At 46.0% G+C, this 22,857-nt stretch overlaps 1 protein-coding gene across 4 annotated transcripts in view; it reads right to left on the bottom strand.

The window, feature by feature from the left end:
* SIPA1L1 (signal induced proliferation associated 1 like 1) overlaps nucleotides 1-22,857 on the bottom strand; it is a 1,823,374-nt gene that overhangs the window by 358,936 nt on the left and 1,441,581 nt on the right. For 3 of the 4 annotated variants that reach the window (XM_069638601.1, XM_069638602.1, XM_069638603.1), the window contains 2 exons: nucleotides 17,537-17,779; nucleotides 16,528-16,693 (listed from right to left, as the gene is read on the bottom strand). In XM_069638601.1, coding sequence (XP_069494702.1) covers nucleotides 16,528-16,693; nucleotides 17,537-17,779 — 409 coding nt within the window. The remainder of the gene's footprint in view (nucleotides 1-16,527; nucleotides 16,694-17,536; nucleotides 17,780-22,857) is intronic. The other variant, XM_069638604.1, reaches the window with a different exon arrangement.

Genomic DNA, 22,857 nt, shown 5'->3' with positions numbered 1-22,857 from the left:
CCTGCAAATGTTGCGTTTCCCGAGGCGCCACGAAAGGGGTGAAAAGATATTCTGCACTGTAGGGCTGTAAGGGATCTTGCTGTATCAAAGTCCGCTTTCATGGTTTTGAAAGCTTCAATCTTTTTCCCAAAAAGATTTCCCCCCCTCGCAAGACATGGCCACAACCATGTGTTGAACCTCCTGGTGGAAATCCGTGCAGCGAAGCCAAACCTGATGCCCGAGAACAACCCCGTTATTGATTTGCTTGAAACCAGTATCTGCAAGGTCGACTGCAATGTTTATACTGTGGTACGATGCCTCCTCCCCCTCTCACACCAAAAGCATACCTTCCTTCCTCTGTTGCTCCAGAAGGTGGTCTAACAGTGGTGCTAGGCAGTGCCACATCTCATGGTCCTACCTCGCCACGATGGTCAACGAGTTGGCAGCCTTCACAGTAACGGCTCCAATAGTGAGGACTTTCTTACTGAAAGCATCCAACTTATGGATCTCATTTTCGGGAGGAGTAGCGCACTTGTGTTGGGTGCAAGCCTTTCTACTAGCCGCTGCGGAAACGCAGACTCCAGTGTAGGCTGCAATGTCAGGCACTTCAGAGTTAATTCGGGAGCTTTGAATTTCTCTTCCAAGCAGCCTTTGACCATTGGCTCTGTAACCGGGTGCTTCATCGTACAGAGGCCCTCCTACCATATGTGATCCAATGTAGGAATTGAGAAAACCACCTTTCATCTTTTCTCCATGTGGTCTAATAAGAAACCGTCCTTTTCCTCCACCGGAATGAGACCAAATTCCTGACAGGCTTTAGCCATCATGGCATGGAATGCCCCTATGGCATCAGACGGAGATGGTTGGACCGGACTACTTGGAGCGTCCTGATCCGGATCTGTATCCCAAGAATCCGTCCTCCTTGGAGAAGAGGAGATGGTGGAGAGGCTACGTTGTGGTGCAATGTCTGAGTCATCTGGCTCTACTTGCTCCTGTTCCCTACGTCGCGGGCCAAGAGCCCTAGGAGATTGGGGAGGAGGTCTAGCCGGGGATCGCCGTCTGGGACGCGAGTCTTGATTTCGTGAGGCGTCTGAAGTATCCTTCTGACGAGGAGTAATCAGCGGGCTTTGCAACAGCGGGACTGTCAGTGTTTGAGGCATAAGTAGCCTGGCGTCTAATTGCCCCAGGAGAGACTGCAAAGTGGTGAGAACTTGCAGAGAAAGCAATGACTGAAGATTAATTAGCGAATACTGAGGTGGAAAAGTCCCCATGTCCATTGAAGGGAACGGCAGGGCAGGCGATTGTGCAATCCGCTGCAGCCAGAGGACCGATGGATCTAGAAGAGGCATTTCTGAGGAAGTACGGGTTGACAGATTTTTTCTTTGTCGAAGGTGTTGTCGTCAGCGACATCGTCAACGATGTAGTCGCCGATGGTATGGTAGTCGACGGGACGGCGGTCGACGGTATCGTCGAAATAGTCGACGATGAATCAGTCATCGACAATGGCGCTGTTGGCGGGAGACGAGTCCTAGATGTTGTCTTCGTCGCCGGTACCCTCGTCGATTGAGAAGACGAAGGCCTGGAGGACGACTCGGATCTGTGCTTCATAGTGTTGTGGCCTGATGAAGACTTGTGGGATGCTGAAGAGCGATGCTGGTCAGCGGATGAAGATCTCTTCGTTGACGAGGACGGAGGCCTCGATGTGGCTTCATCAGATGAAGACATATGGGCCAAGTCCACGGATTTCTGCTCCTTAGGCTTGGAAGTGTCCTGAGAGGGGGAAACCTGCCCCTCACCAAATGACAAAGGCCCTTTCCTGGATTTATCCTGACTGGATGAAGGCCTAGGCTAACCTGAGCGCTGTTTCTTAGGCAGCGGTTCTTCTGACCGTGAGCGTTGGGGCAGTGGTGACCTCTTAACTGAGGAAGGGGACGCCCTGTGTCCGCGTGAGGAACCAACCTCCGACAACAGATCGGCCCACTCATTCAGTCAACAAATTAGGCGCCTGTTCCTGTCCTTGAGTTTTTTTTTAGGAAAACCCCTGAAGGATGTCGCAGTCTTTTATGGAATGATTGGGGTATAAACAATGTAGGCATTTGCAATGCCGGCCCCCTTCGCAGACAGGGGTCATCTTACTATTCTTGGGAATGGTAGTTCACCCAAGAAAATGTAGTTCAACATTAAGAGAAGTCCAACAGACCTCTCATTGGCACTGCACAAAAGGTGCTGTGTGTCACAATGCAAAAGCAGAGGCCTATGGCGTTTACTAGACTCCATAAAACAATAAGGAACATAGAAAATCATAGTCGGGAAAACACAGGCGTGAGTAGAAAAAGGTCCCATTCACGCAGGAGTAAAATTCAAAAAGCCGTGAGTCCAGCAAAAGAGCTGGGGGTCTCTAAGGTTAAAGGGTATTGGCACAGAAATGAACATTCTCCCCAACACTTGCTAATGATCATGCCTGCCAACTGGTGATGCAGTGAGAAGAGCCCCACGTGGAAGATGGACAGAAGGCGCTGGGACCAATGACCTGGTATCCCATATGGAGCAGGCCGCCCATCTATAAGGTCACACCAAGCAGCTATGTGGATTTGTACCCTATGTGATGCACGTCTGTTGTAATGCTTTTCGCCCTTGTAAGGTGCCATCATGTTGGTTACGTGAAAGCACTTTGTGGCAGCAAAGTTCTTTGCTATCGCGTACTTGTTTATGAGACTACAAATGTTTTATCCTTGCAAGATGTTTGCTGGGCATTTTTCCCCTAGTAGATCGTATTTTTTCTGGTGTGAGCGTCTTACACCTGTGGGCTAATACAAAATGTATAATTCGTATATAGCTCACTCAGCAAGCTGACGTAATGGCCACTGACACAAAGTAAGATTTCCCATTGCCACCCTTTGAGACCGCCAGTATTTATGCTGACTTCACAGATTCCTGGGTTTTATTTTTGGGCAAAGGAGGCTCCTTTTAAACATTACTTACACTGATAGTTTAATGTCCTGTTCTAGTAATCCAAATGGCTTCCAGGACAAGGCCCCATTTTCTTGTTCATGGTCTAGTCCCATTGCCCAGACAGTGTGTTCAGTGTAGGATGGTGACAATGGTTTCTTTTTCTTCCACCGTCATGTAGCCTTTTGGCCCTTCTTTATTCGTCAAAAGGACTATCTTTTTATAAGCCCTGCAAACTGAACCGCTGAGCTTTATGGCCAAATTCCTAAATGTTGTTGGCGTAAATTACTATTTACATTTGTAGGCTTGGCACAGAGCCCACAAAGCAGCCCTGAATGAATGGAATCCAGTTAGGGCCGGATAAGGGGATACCAAATACCTTAATCCACACAGCCCTGTGTGTGTCTGAGTGTATGGTGTTTGACTGGCCGTATCTGAATGGATGGATCCCAAATCATTGTAATGTGCCCTGTGGGTGAATGGAGGGCTGGGGGAAACCCCAGCAATGTGGATGCATAGATCTGTGGGGATGGTCAATATCTGTTGGGGTTAACAAGCTACTTTTGCTGGGATGGTCATTTCACAAAAATGCCAGGGGTAGCGGAAGTGACATCACACAACCCTTGACCTCTAATGACATCACAGGACGTATGTCATTTGACCCCACCCCAAAGTGACATCACAGGAAGCGATGGAACACGCCCTTTCAGCCCTCGACAAAACAGGAAGTGGCATCACAAAGCATTGTTTTGTAAATACACTACGAAAAATGTGATTATGGTATCACTGCAAATTGATATACATTTCATACAAGAATGGATCAACATATGCATCATTAATATCAGTGCGCATAAGCTCATTACGAAATCACTGAATGCAAGCAGACGTCCAAGGTCAAATGATAATGATGTGGTATTATATAGGACTTATGCTTAAGCACTTCGTATAGAACAAATATACATACAATATAACTCAACCTGTTTTGGTACTCTTATCAACCTCAGCAAGGTGAAAGGCTGAGTTGACCTTGCTGGGAGTCGAACCTGCAGATCACACACACATTGCAGTAGCTATTGCTCAACCCACTGAGCTATCATACCAGCTATAGCTATCAGAAAACCAGCCACTCTAGAAACAAAGCCACACGCTGCTGGCCACAGCCCATGAGCCTTAATTAAAAAAAAAAAAATAAGTAACTATTTATTGGGGTAGCAAGGGAGACCACAGCGGTAGCAAGGGAGACATTTGCGACTCCTGATGACCCCTACATGACGTCCATGTACTTTTGACCCGCGAATCTCAATCCATTTATCCAGAGGGAATACAACATTTTCATGTTCCCCATCATCTGGATTTGTATTACTGGATGTTTAAATTACTGCAATATTATGATGCATGAAATCCAATTTATTAATATGGGCAATTATATACAACTGATTTTGGAATATCTCCTCTCTTCATCAAGTGCTAAAGACACAACGAAATATAGAAAATGCATCCAAGTAAAAATCTACAGATTAAACAACCAAAGAAAATATTACAAACTAGCAAATATAAAATGATGACAAAACATAATAAATACAACTCTCTTGCATGAAAGGGTAATACATCTTAACTAGGACTCAAAGTAGTAACATCTTAATCGACAAAAATTGTGTGGCCTTAACTGATCTAGTTACAATGTGGGCATGTTTGAAAAGCTACATGGTTTTAAGGGAAACCAACATGGTAAATGTTAGGTAAGATTTTCCTATCAATGATCAATCTTCTTGACCTGTGTCAAACCCAGAACCTTTTACTTTGACTAGGAAACTATTTTACCTTGTCCCTAGGTGAAGGGGAATCTTTTTCCCCTCTCACCTAGTCTTTTACTCTTTATGGGTGACCTCATTATGTCTCTCCATAGTGTATAGCTGAAGTTATTGTTTCCTACAACTTTGGGCTTAGGCTGGGTTGCCCTGTGGGTTTCCCTGTTAATTTCTCTTTCATATTCTTGGGTGAACTACAGTTCCCAAGTAGTAAAGAGTGATTTTCATCTTCCTTTACATTTTATATAGTGAGCCAGCACACGCCATTTTATGAGGAGTGCTGGGGGATACAATGTATCCCCTTTCTTACTTACCTGGTAAAATGTTGTTACAATTGACATGAATGGCTGGTGGCAGTGGTGTTACCTTTATGAGTTTTGGTCTTTATTACTCGCAGGCTGTTTATTCAGCCTCGGTAATGCACAGAAGGGCCATTATTTTTCTAAAATGGTGAGCTCCTTCTTTTGCCATTTCTTGCATGCTTGCTGTGTTTGAGGACTTCCCCTGCCATTCTAGGCAGGAACGACCTCAGCAGCTGTTTGGCTTTGGCGGGAATCCTGTGGATTACCTGCCCAGGCTCCAGAGTGTCTGTAAAGGCAGGAAGCGAGGGAGGAGCCCAAATCTCCACAGCCCTTTGTCTTTCACCTTGCCTGAAAGGGAACAACTCCCAGTGGGGGAGCAGGGTGGGCTGGCTGTCCTGATTGGACAGCCAAACCGGCCCTTGCTGTAAAATGCAGGGAGAGAATGCAGAGGTTGTGCTGTAGTTCCTGATAAAAACTCAGAACCTAGAAGCTGCTGACAAGTTGACCACTGGAGGTGAAACTGAAGAGGAAGAAACTAAGACCGTAGCGATTTCCAGCGACCAGAGAGCCTGCTGTGTAACCTGAGCCTTCTGTAACCCTTCCTTCCAATTGACCTGGGGATCCTGAAACAGACGACCCTGACCCAGAACCTGGTGAGATCCACTACACTCAAGAAGACATGCATTTTGAGGAATCCTACGTCGTGCTGTGACCTTGCAGGTCTGCAATACCGCAATACCCTGGGACCTCAAGCCATTGTGTGGTACACAGTCTTCCGAATTCCAAATCAAGATGAATCTTGGTGGCATCCTGCTGGAACACCAGAGACCTGATTCGAGTCCTAAAAGTCCCCTTATCAGAGTGCTGGACCTTGGAAACGTTGAGAATCAGACAAGCAATAGTCAGTCTTCTGGCTCTTGAAAGGGGCACCAAAGCCACAGAGCCACATTGCCTGGAGTCTTTTCTGATGAACCCTGCTTCAAAATCCCTTCCAAAGTCCTGTCTTCCGTCTTCATGACAAAGGAATCCATCGATCAGGTTTTTGGCTGCAGATCCTTAAGTATTCCTGTCGCAACTCTTCTTCTGTGTTGATGTACTGTGTTGGCTGGAGTATTTACTTACCTTAAGCCTGTGGGATTTCTGAAAGCTTTTGGGTTGTTTTCTATGACTGTAAGTGCTCTCATCCAGTTCTCCCAGGCTCACTTCTGGAATCCTCGTAGGGTGTCTTCTCAGAAGTCCCTGGACCTTAGCTAACACTAGCGTGAATGACTTACTTGTTTGAACAGTCTTCCACAGAAACTCTGACTTTCGCCTGCAACAGCACCCTCCCTCAGCCTGCCTAGAGCTGCCACCTAGACCACTAGGCCCCCCTTTCTCCCTCTGAGTGAATTCATGCAATAGACTAGGGAAGGACTGGATAAGTAAAGGATTCGGTCTTGAAAAGTATAACAAGTGTTTAAACGTACTTACTTGTGAAAGAGTTAGTTGGTAACTGCAACTCAGTGAACAGTTACAAAAGTTCTTACTTAACTTGAATGTGTGCTGTGCAATTCTAAAAAAATATATACAAGTTTAATTTACTCACCTGTGAATTGGTTGTGCCTCTTTCCCAAAAGTAATGCTGTTGGCTTCATTAACCATTTCTTTCAGAGAATAGCTGTATACGTTTCCCAACTGGCTCTTGCTTGAAATAACTTGCTGTATAGCCTGTTTAGAATGGAATCGGTAGAAATGACTTGGGGGGGGGGGGGGGGGGGGGGTTCAACCTATACAAAAGGTCATAAATGCATGCCACCAAAGGTTCAAACACCAAAAGTTCAAACCTTTGGTGGCATACATTTAAAAAAAAAGAAAAAAAAAACAAGGGCTGCGGGGGGTTCCCGATCACAGAAGTGAAAGGGAACTGGCACGACACAGCGTTTTAAAAGGTAAGTATGGTGTGTGTTGTGTGTGTGGGTTTTGTAGGGTTTTTAAAATTATGTTCGCATGGGAAATGTACAAACCTTTTGTGGTGCGTACATTTCTCATGCAAACTTTTCCGTCTCAGGCTTTTCTGCGAAGGAAAAATCACGTACATCACGTAGAAGAAGAAGTTACTCCTTACCTGGTAACGTTCTTTCGATGGGATGTTCCTCCGACGTATTCCTTATCTATGATATTTGTATCTCCAGCTTGCTGGCCTCGGAAATTTTTTTCCAAGTAGAGGGCGCTGTGCGACGACGTCATCATGCCTATAAATGGCCACTCGCAGCGTCCGTTGCTCAGTTCTGTTTTGTAGAGTAAGGTAGTTTTTGCATGAATGGTTACTACCCTTGAAGGAGCGTAAACTGCAACCACAAGGGAAATGTTACTGCGGGGATGGATGGGAGGGGCGATAAGGAATACGTCGGAGGAACATCCCATCGAAAGAACGTTACCAGGTAAGGAGTAACTTGTTCTTCGAAGGGATTGTGTCCTCCGACGTATTCTTCATCTATGATAGACTCCCATAGCAGTGGTATGTGATTGGAGGCGGGAGTAAGAGATGCCATATTACTCTTTAAGAATGAACAGAGTGTAACACAGCTTTGCCGAATCTAGTCTCTTGACTAGAGGAGGAATCCAGGCTATAAAATTTGGTAAAGGTATGTGCGGACGACCATGTGGCAGCCACACATGTCTCTAATTGGTACCCCTCTTTGAAGAGCTGAGGAGGCTGCGATACCCCTGGTCGAATGAGCCCTTAGATTTTGAGGGGGCTCTTTCCCTGCCAGTTTGTAGCATTCCAGAATGACTAAAATAATCCATCTGGAGATGGTTTGTTTGGTTATTGGTAATCCCAATTTATGTCCTGTGTAACCTACAAAGAGAGTTGGTCTGCTTGTCTAATTTTAGCAAGTCTACTGATATAAAAACTCAAGGCTCGCTTAGCGTCCAGCCTGTGTAGTGTCTCTTGCTCTTTCCCCGGATGGGGAGGAGGATAGAATGAAGGTAGAGTAATCTTCTGAGTAATGTGAAATTCAGAAACTACCTTTGGGAGGAAGTTAGGCTTCACCTGTAGAACGACTTTGTCCTTGTGAAAAATTGTATGAGGAGGTTTACAAGATAGGGCTTTTATCTCGCTAACCCTTCTAGCAGATGTTAATGCTACCAATAAAACAGTTTTGAGGGTAAGAAACTTCAATGAACAAGAGTGGAGTGGTTCAAAAGGAGCACCCTTTAGGAAGTTTAAAACTAGATTTAAGTCCCATAAGGGAACTTGGAATGGTCTTGGAGGGTAAACATTAGTTAGACCTTTCAGGTATTGTATTACCAATGGAATTTTGAAATACGATGGCTCCTCTGCAGTGCGCTTAAAGATCGATAGCGCTGCGAGATAGCCCTTAATAGTGCCAACTTGAAAGCCTGAATTTGCCAAATAAAGTAAGAAGGATAACACCGCAGGTGTACCACATGAAAAGGGTTTGATGTTCTTTTCTCTACAACAGCTGCAAAATTTATTCCAATGGCATCGGTACAGAGTTTTAGTTGCTGGCCTTCTGGCCGAAAGCAACACCTCCATGACGTCATCTGGAAGGTCCCAATCCTTGTACCTCAACCTTTCAGATACCAAGCGTGAAGGTTAAGGGTCTTGATGGCTGGATGGAGAACCTGACATCCCTTCTGCGAGAGAAGATCCTCTCTGTACGGTAGACGAATTGGAGGATGGATGGACATGTCCAGAAGGTCCGGATACCACGTTCTCCTGGCCCAATCCGGGGCATTTAGGATCATGGTCTTCCGAAACCTTCTCAACCTCCTGATCATTTGAGGAATGACAAGGACCGGAGGAAACGCGTACAGAAGTGGGAACTCCCAGTCCACTACGAACGCGTCTCCTAGAGCTCCTCTCGGGGGAAATTCCCTTGAGCAAAATCTGTCGCACTTCCTGTTGATACTGGTGGCGAACAGATCCACTTGAGGGGTTCCCCAAAGGGCGAAGATCTCTTGAAGGACTTCCTGAGCTATCTCCCACTCGTGGGAAACTGTTCTGCCTGCTCAGAGCGTCCGCTGTCAAGTTCTTCTCTCCGGCTAGGTGAATTGCCGATAGAGAGATTCCTTCCTGAATTGCCCAAAACCAGAGCTGCATCGCCTCTCTGCACAGTGGCAGTGACCCTACGCCTCCTCTTTTGTTTAGGTAGTGCATGGCCACTATATTGTCCATCATTATCAGGACGTTTCTCCCCCGTACAGACGGCAGAAAAGACTTCAGTGCCAGTCTGATGGCTCTCAGCTCCAACAGGTTAATGTGTAGTCTGGACTCCGATGGAGACCAACGACTGCTGATGGTCAAGTCGTTGGCATGGGCTTCCCACCCCATGAGTGAGGCGTCTGTGACTACTGTTATCTCTGGCCATGGTTGCCAAAACAGTTCTCCTTTCAAAATGTTCTCTGGAGAGGCCCACCATTGAAGGTCGTGGGCTACCTTGTCCGGAATCCGGAGGAGATCTGTCATCCTCCCTGAGAATTGTGACCACTGAGTCCTCAGTGCCCACTGAAGGGATCTCATTCTCAGGCGAGCCTCTGGCACAAGGGATATGCAGGATGCCATGGGGCCTAGCAACCTCAAAAAGTCGTAGGCTAGGAGACGTTGGGCATTTTGAAACCTGGTGACCATCTGCAGAATATCTTGAGCCCTCACCTCTGGTGGCGAGGCTTTTCCCAGGGGCGTGTCCAGGACTGCTCCAATGAACTGGAGTCTCTGTGATGGTATCATCTGTGACTTCTTTAAATTGAGGGAGAAGCCTAGCTTGTGAAGGAAGTGGCAGACATAATCTAGTTGGATCCAAGCTTGTTCCGAAGAAACTGCTCTGATCAACCAATCGTCCAGGTAGGGGTAGACGTGAATCCCTTCCCTCTTTAGACATGCAGCCACAACCGACATTAGCTTGGTGAAGACCCTCGAGGCGGAGGTCAGCCCAAATGGCAGAACTCGAAATTGATAATGAGAGTTGCCAATTGTGAACCTCAGGTACTTTCTGTGCTTGGGATGGATTGGCACATGGAAATAAGCATCCCGAAGGTCCAGAGATACCAACCAGTCCTGAAGCTGGAGGGCCTGAAGGATCGGAGAGAGAGTTACCATCTTGAACTTGTCCTTCCTGAGGAACTTGTTCAATTCTCGTAAATCCAGGATGGGTCTCAGTCCTCTGTCTTTCTTTGGTATGAGAAAGTAGAGGGGAGTACCAGCCCTTGTTCCTGTCCGCTACAGGTACCGGTTCTATGGCACCTTTCTCTAGCAGGTCTACAATTTCCTGCAAGAGGAGCGGATCCGGCACTTTCAGAGAGCTGTTCCCCGGTGGATGGCTCTGAGGGATGCGTAGAAAAGGCAGGCAGTAACCTTGGGCAACTGTCTCCAATGCCCAAGCATCTGACGTAATAGCCTGCCATTCCGTCAGATGGTGAGTTAACCTGTCCCCTACAGGTGTCTTGTGATGGGAGACCTTAGAATGGTTCGGGAGCGGCTGATGCAGTTGCCGAAGGTAAAGCGGCTCCTGCTCCTGCTGATGCGGCTTTCTTTCCTTTACCCTGTCCACCACGGGTAAATTTTCCTTGGCCTCTTTGAGCCGGCCGTCCTCTGCCTCTTCCATATGAGGAATAATAGCGAAAGGACCTTCCTCTCCAAGAGGATCCTGAGGGACGAAAATGAGTTTGGCGGTTTACAGCTCCTAGTGACTTGGCGGCTGCTTTAGATGTTTGCAGTTTTTCCAAACTGTCATCCGCCTTTTTACCAAACAGGGAAGAGCCGTCAAATGGCATATTTAAAAGTCTGGCCTGTACGTCAGAAGCAAAGCCGGACTTTCTCAACCACGCATGCCTGCGGATTGTGGTACTTGCCGCCATGGCCCTGCTGATACTGTCAGCAGAATCAATGCCAGTTTGAAGGGACTCACACATTGCATCTTTACCATCTCTGATGATATTTAAAAATGCGTCCCTTTCTTCTCCTTCCTGGAGGCAGTCAGCCGCTGATGAAGCACACTCCCAAAGAGTGTGGCTGAACCTAGCAAGCGTACAAGTCGCATTAATAGATTTTAAAGCCATGCTACAGGCCGAGAAGACTTTCTTAGACATGGCATCATATTTTTTATCATCCCTATCCTGTGGAGCAGTGGGGTATGCAGATGTACTGCCTGATGAAGTTGCAGCTTGGACCACCAGACTCTCTGGAGTAGGGTGCTTAGATATGTATTCAGGGTCAGCAGCAGATACCCTATATTTCGCTGACAACTTCTTGTTAAGCGCAGGGACAACTTCAGGAGTTTCCCAGTTAGTTAAAATCTTTCTTTGTAAAGCAGAATGAAAGGGAACCACAGGATCCTCCTGTGGAACTTTATCCAGAATATCTGTGAGGTCATCCTGTTGATAAACAGGTGAAGGCGCAGACCAACCCGTGAACTCCATAATTCTTGACATTAGGGTTCTATAAGGGGTTTCAGCATGTTCCCCTGGGTCTGGTTTGACAAATTCCACTTCTGGGGAAGTGTCTAGGCCACTTGCTTCCTGTAATGCATCCTGAAGGTCTTTCAACCTTCTTTCCTCAGAGGCAAAAGTCTCTGGTTCCGGTGATGTGGTCCTCTGCAGCCCAAAAGGCCTTTCTTGATCAGAATCTTCCCTTTCTTCATAAATTGAAGTTAAGGGGGGATGCTCTGGTCTGTGAAATGGTATAAAACCCATCTCTAAAGCAGAGGGAGCCATCATCAGTGGCCTTGAAAAGGTCGATGTCGTCGACGCCGATGTAAAAATGCTCGAAGGCGCCGACAAAGGCATCGAGAAAACTGGAAGAGGCCTCGAAGAACTCGAGAGGATCGGAATCCTGCTCGAGGATGTCGACGACGTTCTCGACGTCGTGTTGGAGGCTCTCGGTGTAACCGTTGGCTGTGGAGTAGCCGTGGGTTTTTCTTTTATCGGCGTCGATGTCGGCGTCGACTCGATCGATGGATGCGTCAAAGAACCATTCGATAACGGTGTCGATGGCGCCGATCTATGCTTCGAAGGGGCTTTCGACGATGGCGTCAAAGATGGCGTCGAAGATGCTTTACTTCCCGATGGCTCATGGCGCTTTCAGGTCGACTCTTTCGCCGGGTGGTATGACTTGCAGCGTTTAGATTTTTTGGGCTTTTCACCCGGGGTATCACCTTCAGCTGACTTCGAGGGGGTCGAGGCCGCTTTCTCGAAGACGCTTAGCAACTTTTTTCTGAATTCCTCCCACTCAGCCTGAGAGCTGTGTTTTGTGGGGCAATTTACTCTTTCAGGGGAACTAGAAGACGACGACAAAGGAGATATTCTACGTCTCTTTTTCGAGTGTCTAGACCGCGACGAGTGGTAGGAGCCACTTCGAGACCTAGACCGAGAATGCTTTTGACAGTGAGGAGACGAATGTCTCGACTCTACCGCGGAAACTTTCGAGGAAGTTAAAACTGACTTACCTCTCTCGAGCTTCCCCTTACGCTCCTTCAAGGCTTTCGCCGCCATGGATAGGCATTCCTCACACTCCGAACACTGGTGTTCGATTCCCAGACACCACAAACAGATCCTGTGAGGATCTGTCAACAACATTTTCTTCCCACAGTCTCGGCATTTTTTGAAACCGGACTGAGGAGTCGTCGGGTCGGAGGAGGAAGCCATTGAGTACGAGTCGGTTTTCTCGAGGAAATATGAATATATTTCGACTGACGAACTGAGCAACGGTATTCCTAGGCACACGAAGTGCGGAAAAACGGAACTGAGCAACGGACGCTGTGCGTGGCCATTTATAGGCATGATGTCGGCGTCGATACGGTGGCTGTTGAGGAACACCTACTCAACGGACGTCGACGCACAGCGCCCTCTACTGGGAAAACATTTTCCGAGGCCAGCAAGCTGGAGATACAAATATCATAGATAAGGAATACATCGGAGGACACAATCCCTTCAAATAAGTCTGTATTAAGTCTTAACTACCTAGAATAACATGGAGTCATTTATACATTTTAACATTGGTTTTGCTTTCTGTGGTCTGTTTTATACAGATGCTTAAACAGTCTATACATACCATGAAATTGATGATAGCGCCTTTAAAAAATAGCTAGGCTTTACTTACCTCGATTTACCTTTGTGCCATCCTAAAATAAGTTAAAGAGTTATTGCTTACCTCAATCTGAGGTCCACTGATCTGAAAAGCAACTGTAATAGTATATTACAACAACATTAGGTGTTACCTGCCTAGACTACCCGTTTGCCATTCTTGAAAAGTGTTCTTTAGGTGTAGCAGAGCTTGTCTGCCTGGTGCATCCTAATTTAGTGTAAAGAGTTCTTGCTTACCTTTGTCTGTGTTCCACTGATCTGCCAAAAGGTCTTCCTCACCTGGTATAACCTATCCTGAATTAGCTATAGGTATATACTGTTCCTTGAATCTGTATTCCACTACTCAGAAAAGTATTCTGGCAACAAGGTTGGTTGATTATGTGATTTCTTTGCGGAGTGTCACTGCATAATTGACAGGATCTACTACCCTTGTATTACTCAAAGTAATCTAAGTAACTTATGGTTTTGTACTCACTAATGAATAGGTGTGGCCTATACTAAATGTGTATGATAAGGTCTGACTTCCCTAGAATTACTGTTAGGTATTCTTAAGAAGGTTTTATGCTTTGGTCTGTGTACCTCTAAGCAGTGTGGTGTGTTTTTTATAAATGTGCTTATGACTCCATGACCAGTATTTACCCCAAGACCTACTTGTATTTAAAATAAACCTTCATTTTGTAGAATACTTCTGGTTGTGTTTCCAATGAATCCCTGGTGTACTACAGGTTCAGTGTACTTTCCTACAGCCCTCTATCCCTCCTAAAATGAGCCTGACTGCTCTGTCTAGGCTGCCATATACTCAGGTGGTATAGCCTTATACTAAGTGTGGAGTCTTGTACTGTCTCAGTTGAATTGTTTTACTAAGCCCCCAGTTGGACTTCAGAAAAACTGTCCCAACAGTAAATACAAAACATATACTGACTGTTTAAATTGTACCCTGCCAACTCATGAGGACCACCAGCCTACTAAGCCTCTCTCTGCATTTTGGGCTTCCTCCCTTTTCCAGGTGTCCCAATGGTCCTCCCCTTCACTAGGGCTCTCCTCAGTTGTTTATCCCCCACTTCTGAAGCCAAGGTGCTCACCCTCCCTCTGTCTTTTTCTCAGGGATATGGTTCCCTGCTCACCCTTCCACACCCAGGGATACAGTGCCTTGCTCTCTTCATTCATTGTAGCACCCCCCTCTTCTCCGTTCCAGGGGATCTCCTTTTGTTGCGTACCCCCTCTTCTAAAGTTATAGTCTTACTACTTCCCACCACTCCAGTCTCTTTGGTCAGCAGTCACTATTCTGGTAACAAGGGACTCTCCTCTATCTCAATGGAACCCAGCCCTCTTCTGGGATCTGGTAAGCGAGGAGGTGCACCCCTTCCTCACTGGAGCACATCCGTCTTCTGGGGCTCATGGGAATCCCTGTGCCCCCAAATGGAGCATACCCCTCTTTTAGGGAACGGGGGGACTGCATTCTCCCCTCAATAAAGCACACAACTCTTCTGGGCTGAAGAAGCTCCCTGTTCTAGAGCTCTTCCGCTTCCTCAACAAACACCTAGCTTTAGCTCCCAGACCAAAAGACATGGTGTAGGTTTCTTAGTCTCAATTTTAAAGCCCTTGCCATTCCCCCATTTGCTGAGGCAAAGTTTTGAATTGATTGGTTAATCAGCTTCCAAATCCAAGCCAGGGGAAGGGAGTATTTTAGATGCTTGCAACCATCTTGGATTTTTTCAATTGGTTTCCAAGTGTAGAAACTGATGTGTGTCTGCTGCTTGGTCCCTGTGTTGACTCCTGGCTGTTCCCCTGCACTGGAGTTCAAGAGAATCCAACCTCCAGTAAGTTCCCATCTGTGCCAAATAATTTTACGTTTGGGGAAAGGGGAAGTAGTATTAATTTTCTTAGATATTGCAACTGCGGGTGATGCAAAAAACAGTTTTCTTTCAAAAGCTCTGCTGCTGGGGAGGGTAGTTGGCAGACGGTTTTCCCTCTAATGATTTGCACCCTGTTGACTAAGGTGTCTCTCTGGATGGGATAGTGTTTCCCCATCCTGGCCCGGTTTTGGATCTCTAAACCATTTGCAGCTTGGGAAATGCAGTACCAAATACCATATTTCTTAGGGACCTGGTAGTTTCTAGAGGGCTTGGGCATAGTTCAGGGTTGGTCCAGTCAAACCTGCTCTCAGACAGACCGGGTACTAGATATGGTGTTGGTACTGTGAATGTCACAATAAAGAGCCAGTGAAAAAACACTGAGGAAAACATAGTTGCACTCTTTCAGGGAAACAAGCAAACCTGTTGAGCAAGTCAAATAGGATATGAGATGAAGAAAGGGGATGCTTTTCAGAGAACCACTTTTGATTAATACGTTTGAAAAATTCATTTTCAATTATGCAGACTTAAGATTTTGAACCCCCACACCTCCATGCCATCCCTAGCAACCAACACTACTTTACTGTCATAGATCTTTAAGGTCAAGTACACTGGCTTAGCTTTAAACAATGCCAGCGATCTTTGCAACCAACCCACCGCCCATCAGCGCGTGTCTAAACTTAACATGCATGTGTTGTTAATTATGATCGTTCAACTTCATTTTGTGTTCCTGGCTGTTCATTATCAAAGGTTCAACATGCAATACCACAGAGCTTTATTTTTGTGCAAGTACCCACTAGCATACTGATGGACAAACCTATTCAGATATGCATACTGTAGTTTATTTAAATATGTACACAATAAATGTATTTATTTGCATTTATAAAGCGTTCACACATACCCATGGGCATCGAGGCGCTGTTAAAAGAATATCTACTAGGTGCAGAACATAGGTGTGAGGTTATGTTACAATAGTCTTCACAAATTACGTTGGCAAGTTAATATTCTTTAGGTAAGAGGCTTGGTTACATTGTCCCTTAACTAAGTTACAGTATGCATGAATGGTCACAGTATTGGTTACACTTGTGTGAGAGGGCAGCAGGGTTGAGCAGTCATGCACAGTATACCTTTGTTTGGTTAAGGACACCCATGGTCAATAGGATATAGTTGTTATACATTGAACAAGTATCAGTGTGGGGTAGGGCCTTAACAGTTGTGTGGGCAGTTTTAGGCAAACAGTCTAGTTTTGATTGCCTTGCCGAAGGCAAAATGAGAGGGTTCCTCTCCGATGACCTGAGGTAGGGAGTTTCAGTGCCTGGCGGCAATGAAAGGGAAGCTTGAGCCACCACCTCTAGAACGTTTTATTCTTGGAACAGGCAGTAGAGATTGACACATGTATTCTTAGGAGTCTTGCGGCAGGAGGCAGGGCCTAACATTTTTTTCATACCTTGGTTTGAGCAGTTTTATGCTCTAGTCGCTTCTTAAAAGGATGTGCTTAATCCACTCATTAAATTACATGTATTTGAAAATATGGGATGGCTAGAATCATACCTTCAAATTCTTTTCAGATCCAGGAGGTGGGCTGTCCAGAGCGATTAGTTTCTTCAACTCTTCCTGGACGCTAGACTTCAGCACCCTCTTTGGGGATGCGCGAAGATCACGCACAGAAGCACGCAGCCTTGTGTGGGACATCTCATTGTCATCACTCTGGTGGCGTCTTTAAAAAAATGTGTAATTCATGTTATTTGGATGAAAGCAGATTGATCAAAAATATTTAAAGGAAAGGAAACAGGACAAGAGGGAAGGGACGAGCAAAGGCTGAATAAACCCAAAAGCCCATTCAAGTGAATGCCGGTTAATGGAATAAACCCGTTTTGCTCTATGTTTCTCATGAGTTTTGGATCTTAGGTTTGGCTAAACCACATTTATTTAAGCTATGAAACCAAAAATGGCAATGGACACAAGGTGCAAAGAAAGTAGGTGTGTGAGTGTGTGTGGTATTAATACTGGAAGATCTTGGAAACTTTCTGTAATCCATTTCTCCTCTACAATAAGTTGAAGTTTTACATGGAGATACAAGAATTCACACAAAAGTGGATCAATATTAATTACAAAACCAAATTATGTGACTTGAGGAAACCTACTGTTTTCAAGCAGAGATTGTTTATCCGGCATCAGCCTCAAGAATACTATCAATAGGACAGTTGCCCTTTGTTAGACAGTGGAAGCCCCACTGCCAATGACCCAACATCTATAGAAGATCTGTTTTATAAAAATATTGTCATTGTTCCTTTACAGTTGCCGTCAAGAGAGAAATCCATCAAATATGAGTCGCAATAGGATAACATTTTACTTGCAATTTAAAAAAAATAAACCATCTAACAATTTACTGCAATAGTACCTCATTCAGCTACCTAAGTGTGCAGGTGACCAATTTGTAGACTGTTAGGAAATTGGCTCTTGTTTCTGCCATACATTACATTTAATCTGTTGGGAGTACCCACCCACCTTTCTAGAGTCAGAACGAAGAAACCAAAGAAAACAAGCAAAATCCTCTTACTTTCTCGAGTCCATAAACCCCACAGAGTTTATTGTCCCTTCAGGTTTTTTCCATCCAATCAGGTACTTGCTAGTAGCACCCTGGCGAGGGTAGAAAGTCCTAGGCCCGGAAGAGGAGGAGGAGGATGAGGAGGAGAGAGAAGGTGCAAACTGTGGGGAAGTGGCGGAATGGGTCTCTTCTTTGGGTGAGCTTCTTGCACTAGTGAAAACAACAGGGCTGGCCGAATGCCTTGAGCTCATGGTACTGGTGGGAGAAGCAACACAAAGACAAAGCTTGACTTAATGTGGAGTGTTTGAATATTGAGTTACATTAAACGCTGCATTACCATCCAAAACCCAATAGTGCATATTCTGTTTATCACTCACAGTGTATCTAGGCTGTAACTGCTATATTATGGTGCTTGGGTTTTGCAGCACATTATGCAAACAATATTTTAGCATGCATTCACTCCTCACTTAAAAGGGTTTTAAAGCCTCAAATCGCTTGGCATGTGTCGCACATTTTTACAAGTGGACATTAATGTGCCACCTCCCCCGACACCAAAAAACAACTTCCTATTTGACATGCTTATATTAGTCTTGGGAGTGGTTTCGAAAGTTAGGAGCAAAGGAACTGCTGCCTTTACATTTGTGGCAAGGCACATTGGAAAACGAAAGATTGATATTGTTAGCCGAATACTTTGTGTCAGTTATGGGTCATGGAGGTTAATGTGCCTAGATGGCTTACATTATTAAAGAGCATTTTGGAAATGCGCATTCATTTATTCTTATTGGCCAAGCGAACAACACTTTAGGAAAGCTGTTCTTTGCCCAAAACAGCTGAAACTAATCCCAAACGACAAAACTGCTCTTCTAGAGTGCTGATAAAATCACTTCAAAGCAACTACAAAAAACAAAAAAACATGTAAGTGATATGGTGTGCTACAAGGTGGTGGTAGACGTGACACTGTCATATTATATGGCTCTATGGGGCTCATCTTCAGGAAAGGAGAAAGTGAAAGACTTGAAGGCTAAAAGCACAAAAACAACCTAAGCCGAAACGATAAAACTTCTTTTTCTGGCAATCAATGCTCAGCACCGAGCTCAATCCCACTGGAAAGCTCTTTCACTACCTTACTGTACACCAGAGTGCCATTTTACCATAGTTTTTACTTTCTTGAACAAAAATGTTGTTTCATCGACATTATTTTGTCTACAAAATCTCTGAGATGCATGTAATACCCAAGTGAGGTGCTATCAATATCGCAAGGTAAACATTGCACCTGCAAATGTATGCGCTGTCCACAGCGGACTCTATTCTCAGGCACATGAACGCTCATTTGCACATCAAAGGCACAGCATTGGTGGACCAGAGGTTAGGGTACTCTGATAGCAAGCAGTCATGAGTGCTGGGTTCAAGACACATCACTAGATCTAACGTAAGGGCGCCACTACAATGAACAGATATGTTAAATGTAAGATTCAGACTATAAACAAGAGCTAAGTAGTACGGACTTAAAATGCTACTTCCAATTCAGGTAGGGAGGGGAGGTCTATGGCAACAGCTCCATCAGTCTAAACACATACATTGATCTAGTTCTATCTCCCCCAAGTAATCAATGGTCATAGTGTGGCTATTACTGTAGGAGTGACAGGTGGAGACCAGAGAAAGTCATTACCCAAAATTAATAAATATGCACAATTTTACACCCCAATGAAGAGCAGTGCAGCTTTTTTTCAACTCGCCTCCCCTAGACTACCAATGCTCATTTCTACTGTAATTGTGTGAACATCAGTATATGCAGTAGGAAAAGTATTCACAGTCAAATATGAACTCTACTGCTGCTCTTCGCAATTACAGGTTCAAGTGCTCATCATGAATAATAATCTTAATATGGGGTTATTGAAAAGCAAATGTCAGACATATTGCAATTAGTCATTCTGAACTGTTATTTTCAAATATAAAAAAATAACTGATGTTCTCCTTTTATTCTTTGTAGTCTGGTCAAAATAATGTGCATATAGTAATCATTCATAAAAGCTTAATCTACAGTTGCCACTTGAAAGCTACCAACCCTTTTAGAGCAAGGCACTGGTAACCTAGTAAACAGGTTGATGCTCTAGGTGTTCATGATGAATCTGAAATCGGAATTGTACCAAGTTCGATCCCTCTTGGATGACTACTGCTTGCACAGCGAAGTCGTATTATAGTAGAGAATGAGACGAAATTCATAACATGTTCGCAGTTCGGTCCCTGTGGTTCACCAATGTTTTTAACTGAACTATTGAACTAATTAGCCTCGTTAGAGCTAGAATTTCGCTAAAATGTTAAATCATTCCAGGTGGATGGTTCATCCAGATTGGGATCAGGTGCACGTGGATCCAAGTCACCTGGCCTAAGCACCGCCCACCCAGAGACTTCCTGGTTGCAACTCTTTTTCCCTACTTAAGGAGCCTCTTTTCCTTTGCAGATGGGGAGCAGGTGCAAGTGAATCTAGGTCACCTGGCCAAAGCCCAGCCCACCTGGTGGCTTCCAGGTTTCTGCTCTTTTTCCCCACTTAGCAAGCCCCGCCCACCTGGAGCCTTCCTGGGTGCTGCTCTTTTTGCCTACTTATGGAGCTCTCCAGCCTGTTTTCCTTTGCAGATGGGAAGCAGGTGCAAGTGGATTTTGGTCACCTGGCCTAAGCACCACCCACCTTCTTAGCACTGCCTCTTCCTTCCTGCTCCTAACTCTTACGACAAGGGCATCTCTTGCCTGGCCGTCCGAAGAAAAGTTCAGTCGAAGAAAAGGGCAATTTCTGTTTGGACCTGTTTGGACCAGGAGGATTCAGGGCCTAAACCCCTGCTCAGACAGCAGGTAAGCATGCACCAACATGTGTATACTCCCTCGGTCCCCACAGGCCATCCCCACTCCTCTGGTACCCCCTGTATTGTTCCCTTGTGCTCCCCTTCTCTCACACATGTGTTGCCTGTTCTGTTTGATTCTTCTACCCTGCTCCCCCCCCCAACCTCCAGCCTACTTCTGCAGGAGTCGGTCCTGATACATTCTGGTTACACCATCACTGTCTTGTGGCCAATGCTGGATTTGGCTTTTATGGACTTCATTGATTCACGGTGTCACCCTTTCTTATGGTGGCCCTGAATCATGCTGTTCCCATCTTCATCTTGTATCCAGGCTTGCAACATTTTGTGTCACTACAGACTTCTGCAATTGTATTCGCTCTCCCCTCTTGCTTTTCCAATCTTTTTGACTGCTTACACTCTGTTCTCTCCTCCTCTCCCTTTCCCTATCGCCTCCCCTCCTCCCTAACTTTCCTCCATGCACTTTATCAGAATTGTCCCTGGACCTAGTATGATAGCAACTTCGTCTGTTTCCTGCCCCTCACTTTACTTGCCCCCCCATCCCCCTCCAGCACTACCTGAAATGCTGTCAGCCCTCGGATGATAGTCGCTTGTTTTGTTCTCCCCTCCCTTTCTGCACCCCTCTCCCTCACCTTTTGTTTTCTCCGGGTCTACCAGAAATGTCGTCAGGCCTAGTACGGTAGTCGCCATTTCCTTCCCTTCTCACTAAGTCTGGTAGGAAGAAGTTCAAAAAGGATATCTTGGCCTCTAACCCTGGTCTTCCTATCGCTGACACCTATTCCAATGCTTCCACCAAACAGACACTTACCGACATCCTCTTTGTCGTTCTTTCACCAGATCTATGGACTCCTCATATGGTCTCTGTGCTCTGCCCTATCTCCTCCTCTCCCATTAATGGTGGCACTTGCTTGGAAGTTCTCATGGCTTCCTTCGACTCCTCTAAAGTCATCATTAATGTCTACCTAAATGGCACTGTCATGGTCCAAGGCCCTCAGGCCAATCTCCTCCTCTTTGATAGGTGCTTCCCTCGCCTCATCAATTTCCTCTCATCTCTTGCTGTCCCCTCCTCACCCCCCCCTTGGCTACCTTGCCCTCTCTCTCTCTTCCTCCTCCTCCTCCTCCTCTGCCCCTCCTAGGGCTCTTTCTCCTCCGCAGGGCGTACCTCTGATCTGTACCCCTCCCCGGAAGGTCTAAGTTGGCAACCTTCTTCAAATTGCCACTCTCAACTCTCACTCTGTCGTCAAACACTCCTCTGACATCTGCCACCGCCTTGAAGAACTAGACCTTGATGTCCTTGGTCTTACTGAGACATGGTTCACGGCCAGCTCTGTCACAAGCTTTGACACTCTCCTCCCTGATGGCTACAAGATCCTCTCAGCACCCAGATCCTCCCGGTCAGTTTGGCGGGGGGGGGGGGAAGTAGCCCTGATGTTTCCTGAGTGAATTCCTGCCTCTATCATCATTCCTGCCTCTATCATTCCCACTCAGACCTACTCCTCTTTTGAATGCCTTGTCTGTAGGCTCTCTCTCTCTCACTTAACCATTCTCTTACTGTGGTTACCATCTACTGGCCTCCTGGTCAAATCACCTCATTTCTCTCTGAGTGGGCAGACCTCTCCTCCTCCCTCTTGGCCTCTACCACTCAACTCCTCCTCCTCGGTGACCTAAATATACATTTAGACTCTCCTTGCTCCTCCTCTGTACTCTTCCGTGACCTCTGCGACTCCATCTCCCTGTCCATTCTCCCCTCTGGCCCGACTCACTCTACAGGGCACACACGATGTCTTGATCGCCTCTGACCTCCTCCTCTCCATCCCTCTGACCACTCCTCTCTCCTGGAGCGATCACTCCTCTCCTCTCATCTCTCCCTCTCTTCCCCCCCCCAAGCCAAGCCTACCCCAACACTGCCACCTACCTACTCGGACATCCGGCCCATGAAGCGTGTGTCAGTTGAGGCTTTTGCCGCCACTTTCAATCCCCCCCTCCACCTTTCGCTGTCTCACATCCTGACACAGCCCTGTCTCTGCTCTACTCTTCAATTTCTGATATGCTTGATGCTCTTGCCCCTGTCAGGAGGATCCGTTTGAAGTCCAAAGCCAAGTGCAATTCCTGGTATAACTCTGACCTAGCTACACTTAAACGTAGGGAAATGGAGGACTTCCTGTTCATCCTCTGACAAACTGGCCCGTCGCCTGCTACAGAGGCAATACCGACTCTCTGTCCTCACCAAGAAGAGAGTCCACATTCAAGCTTGTCTCTCTGCGGCATCTAACAACTCGGCCGAACCCTTTAAAATCTGCAAGGAGCTGGGCAACCCTGCTGCAGTCTCTACCCCTCCTTTTGCCTCCCAGGCTCTTTACAATGCCCTTGCCTCTCACTTCATTTCAAAAACCCAGGACATCCTGTCCACCCTCTCCACCCACACCATCTGTGCTTGCTGACCCTCCTTTAGCCACCCTCCCACCATCCTTCTCGTCCTTT

This window comes from Ambystoma mexicanum, chromosome 14 (genome assembly GCF_040938575.1).
Source record: "Ambystoma mexicanum isolate Mex_15411 chromosome 14, UKY_AmexF1_1, whole genome shotgun sequence".
Lineage (NCBI taxonomy): Eukaryota > Metazoa > Chordata > Amphibia > Caudata > Ambystomatidae > Ambystoma > Ambystoma mexicanum.
Note: the sequence above shows the minus strand (reverse complement) of the source record. Positions and strands in the feature narration are given on the sequence as shown.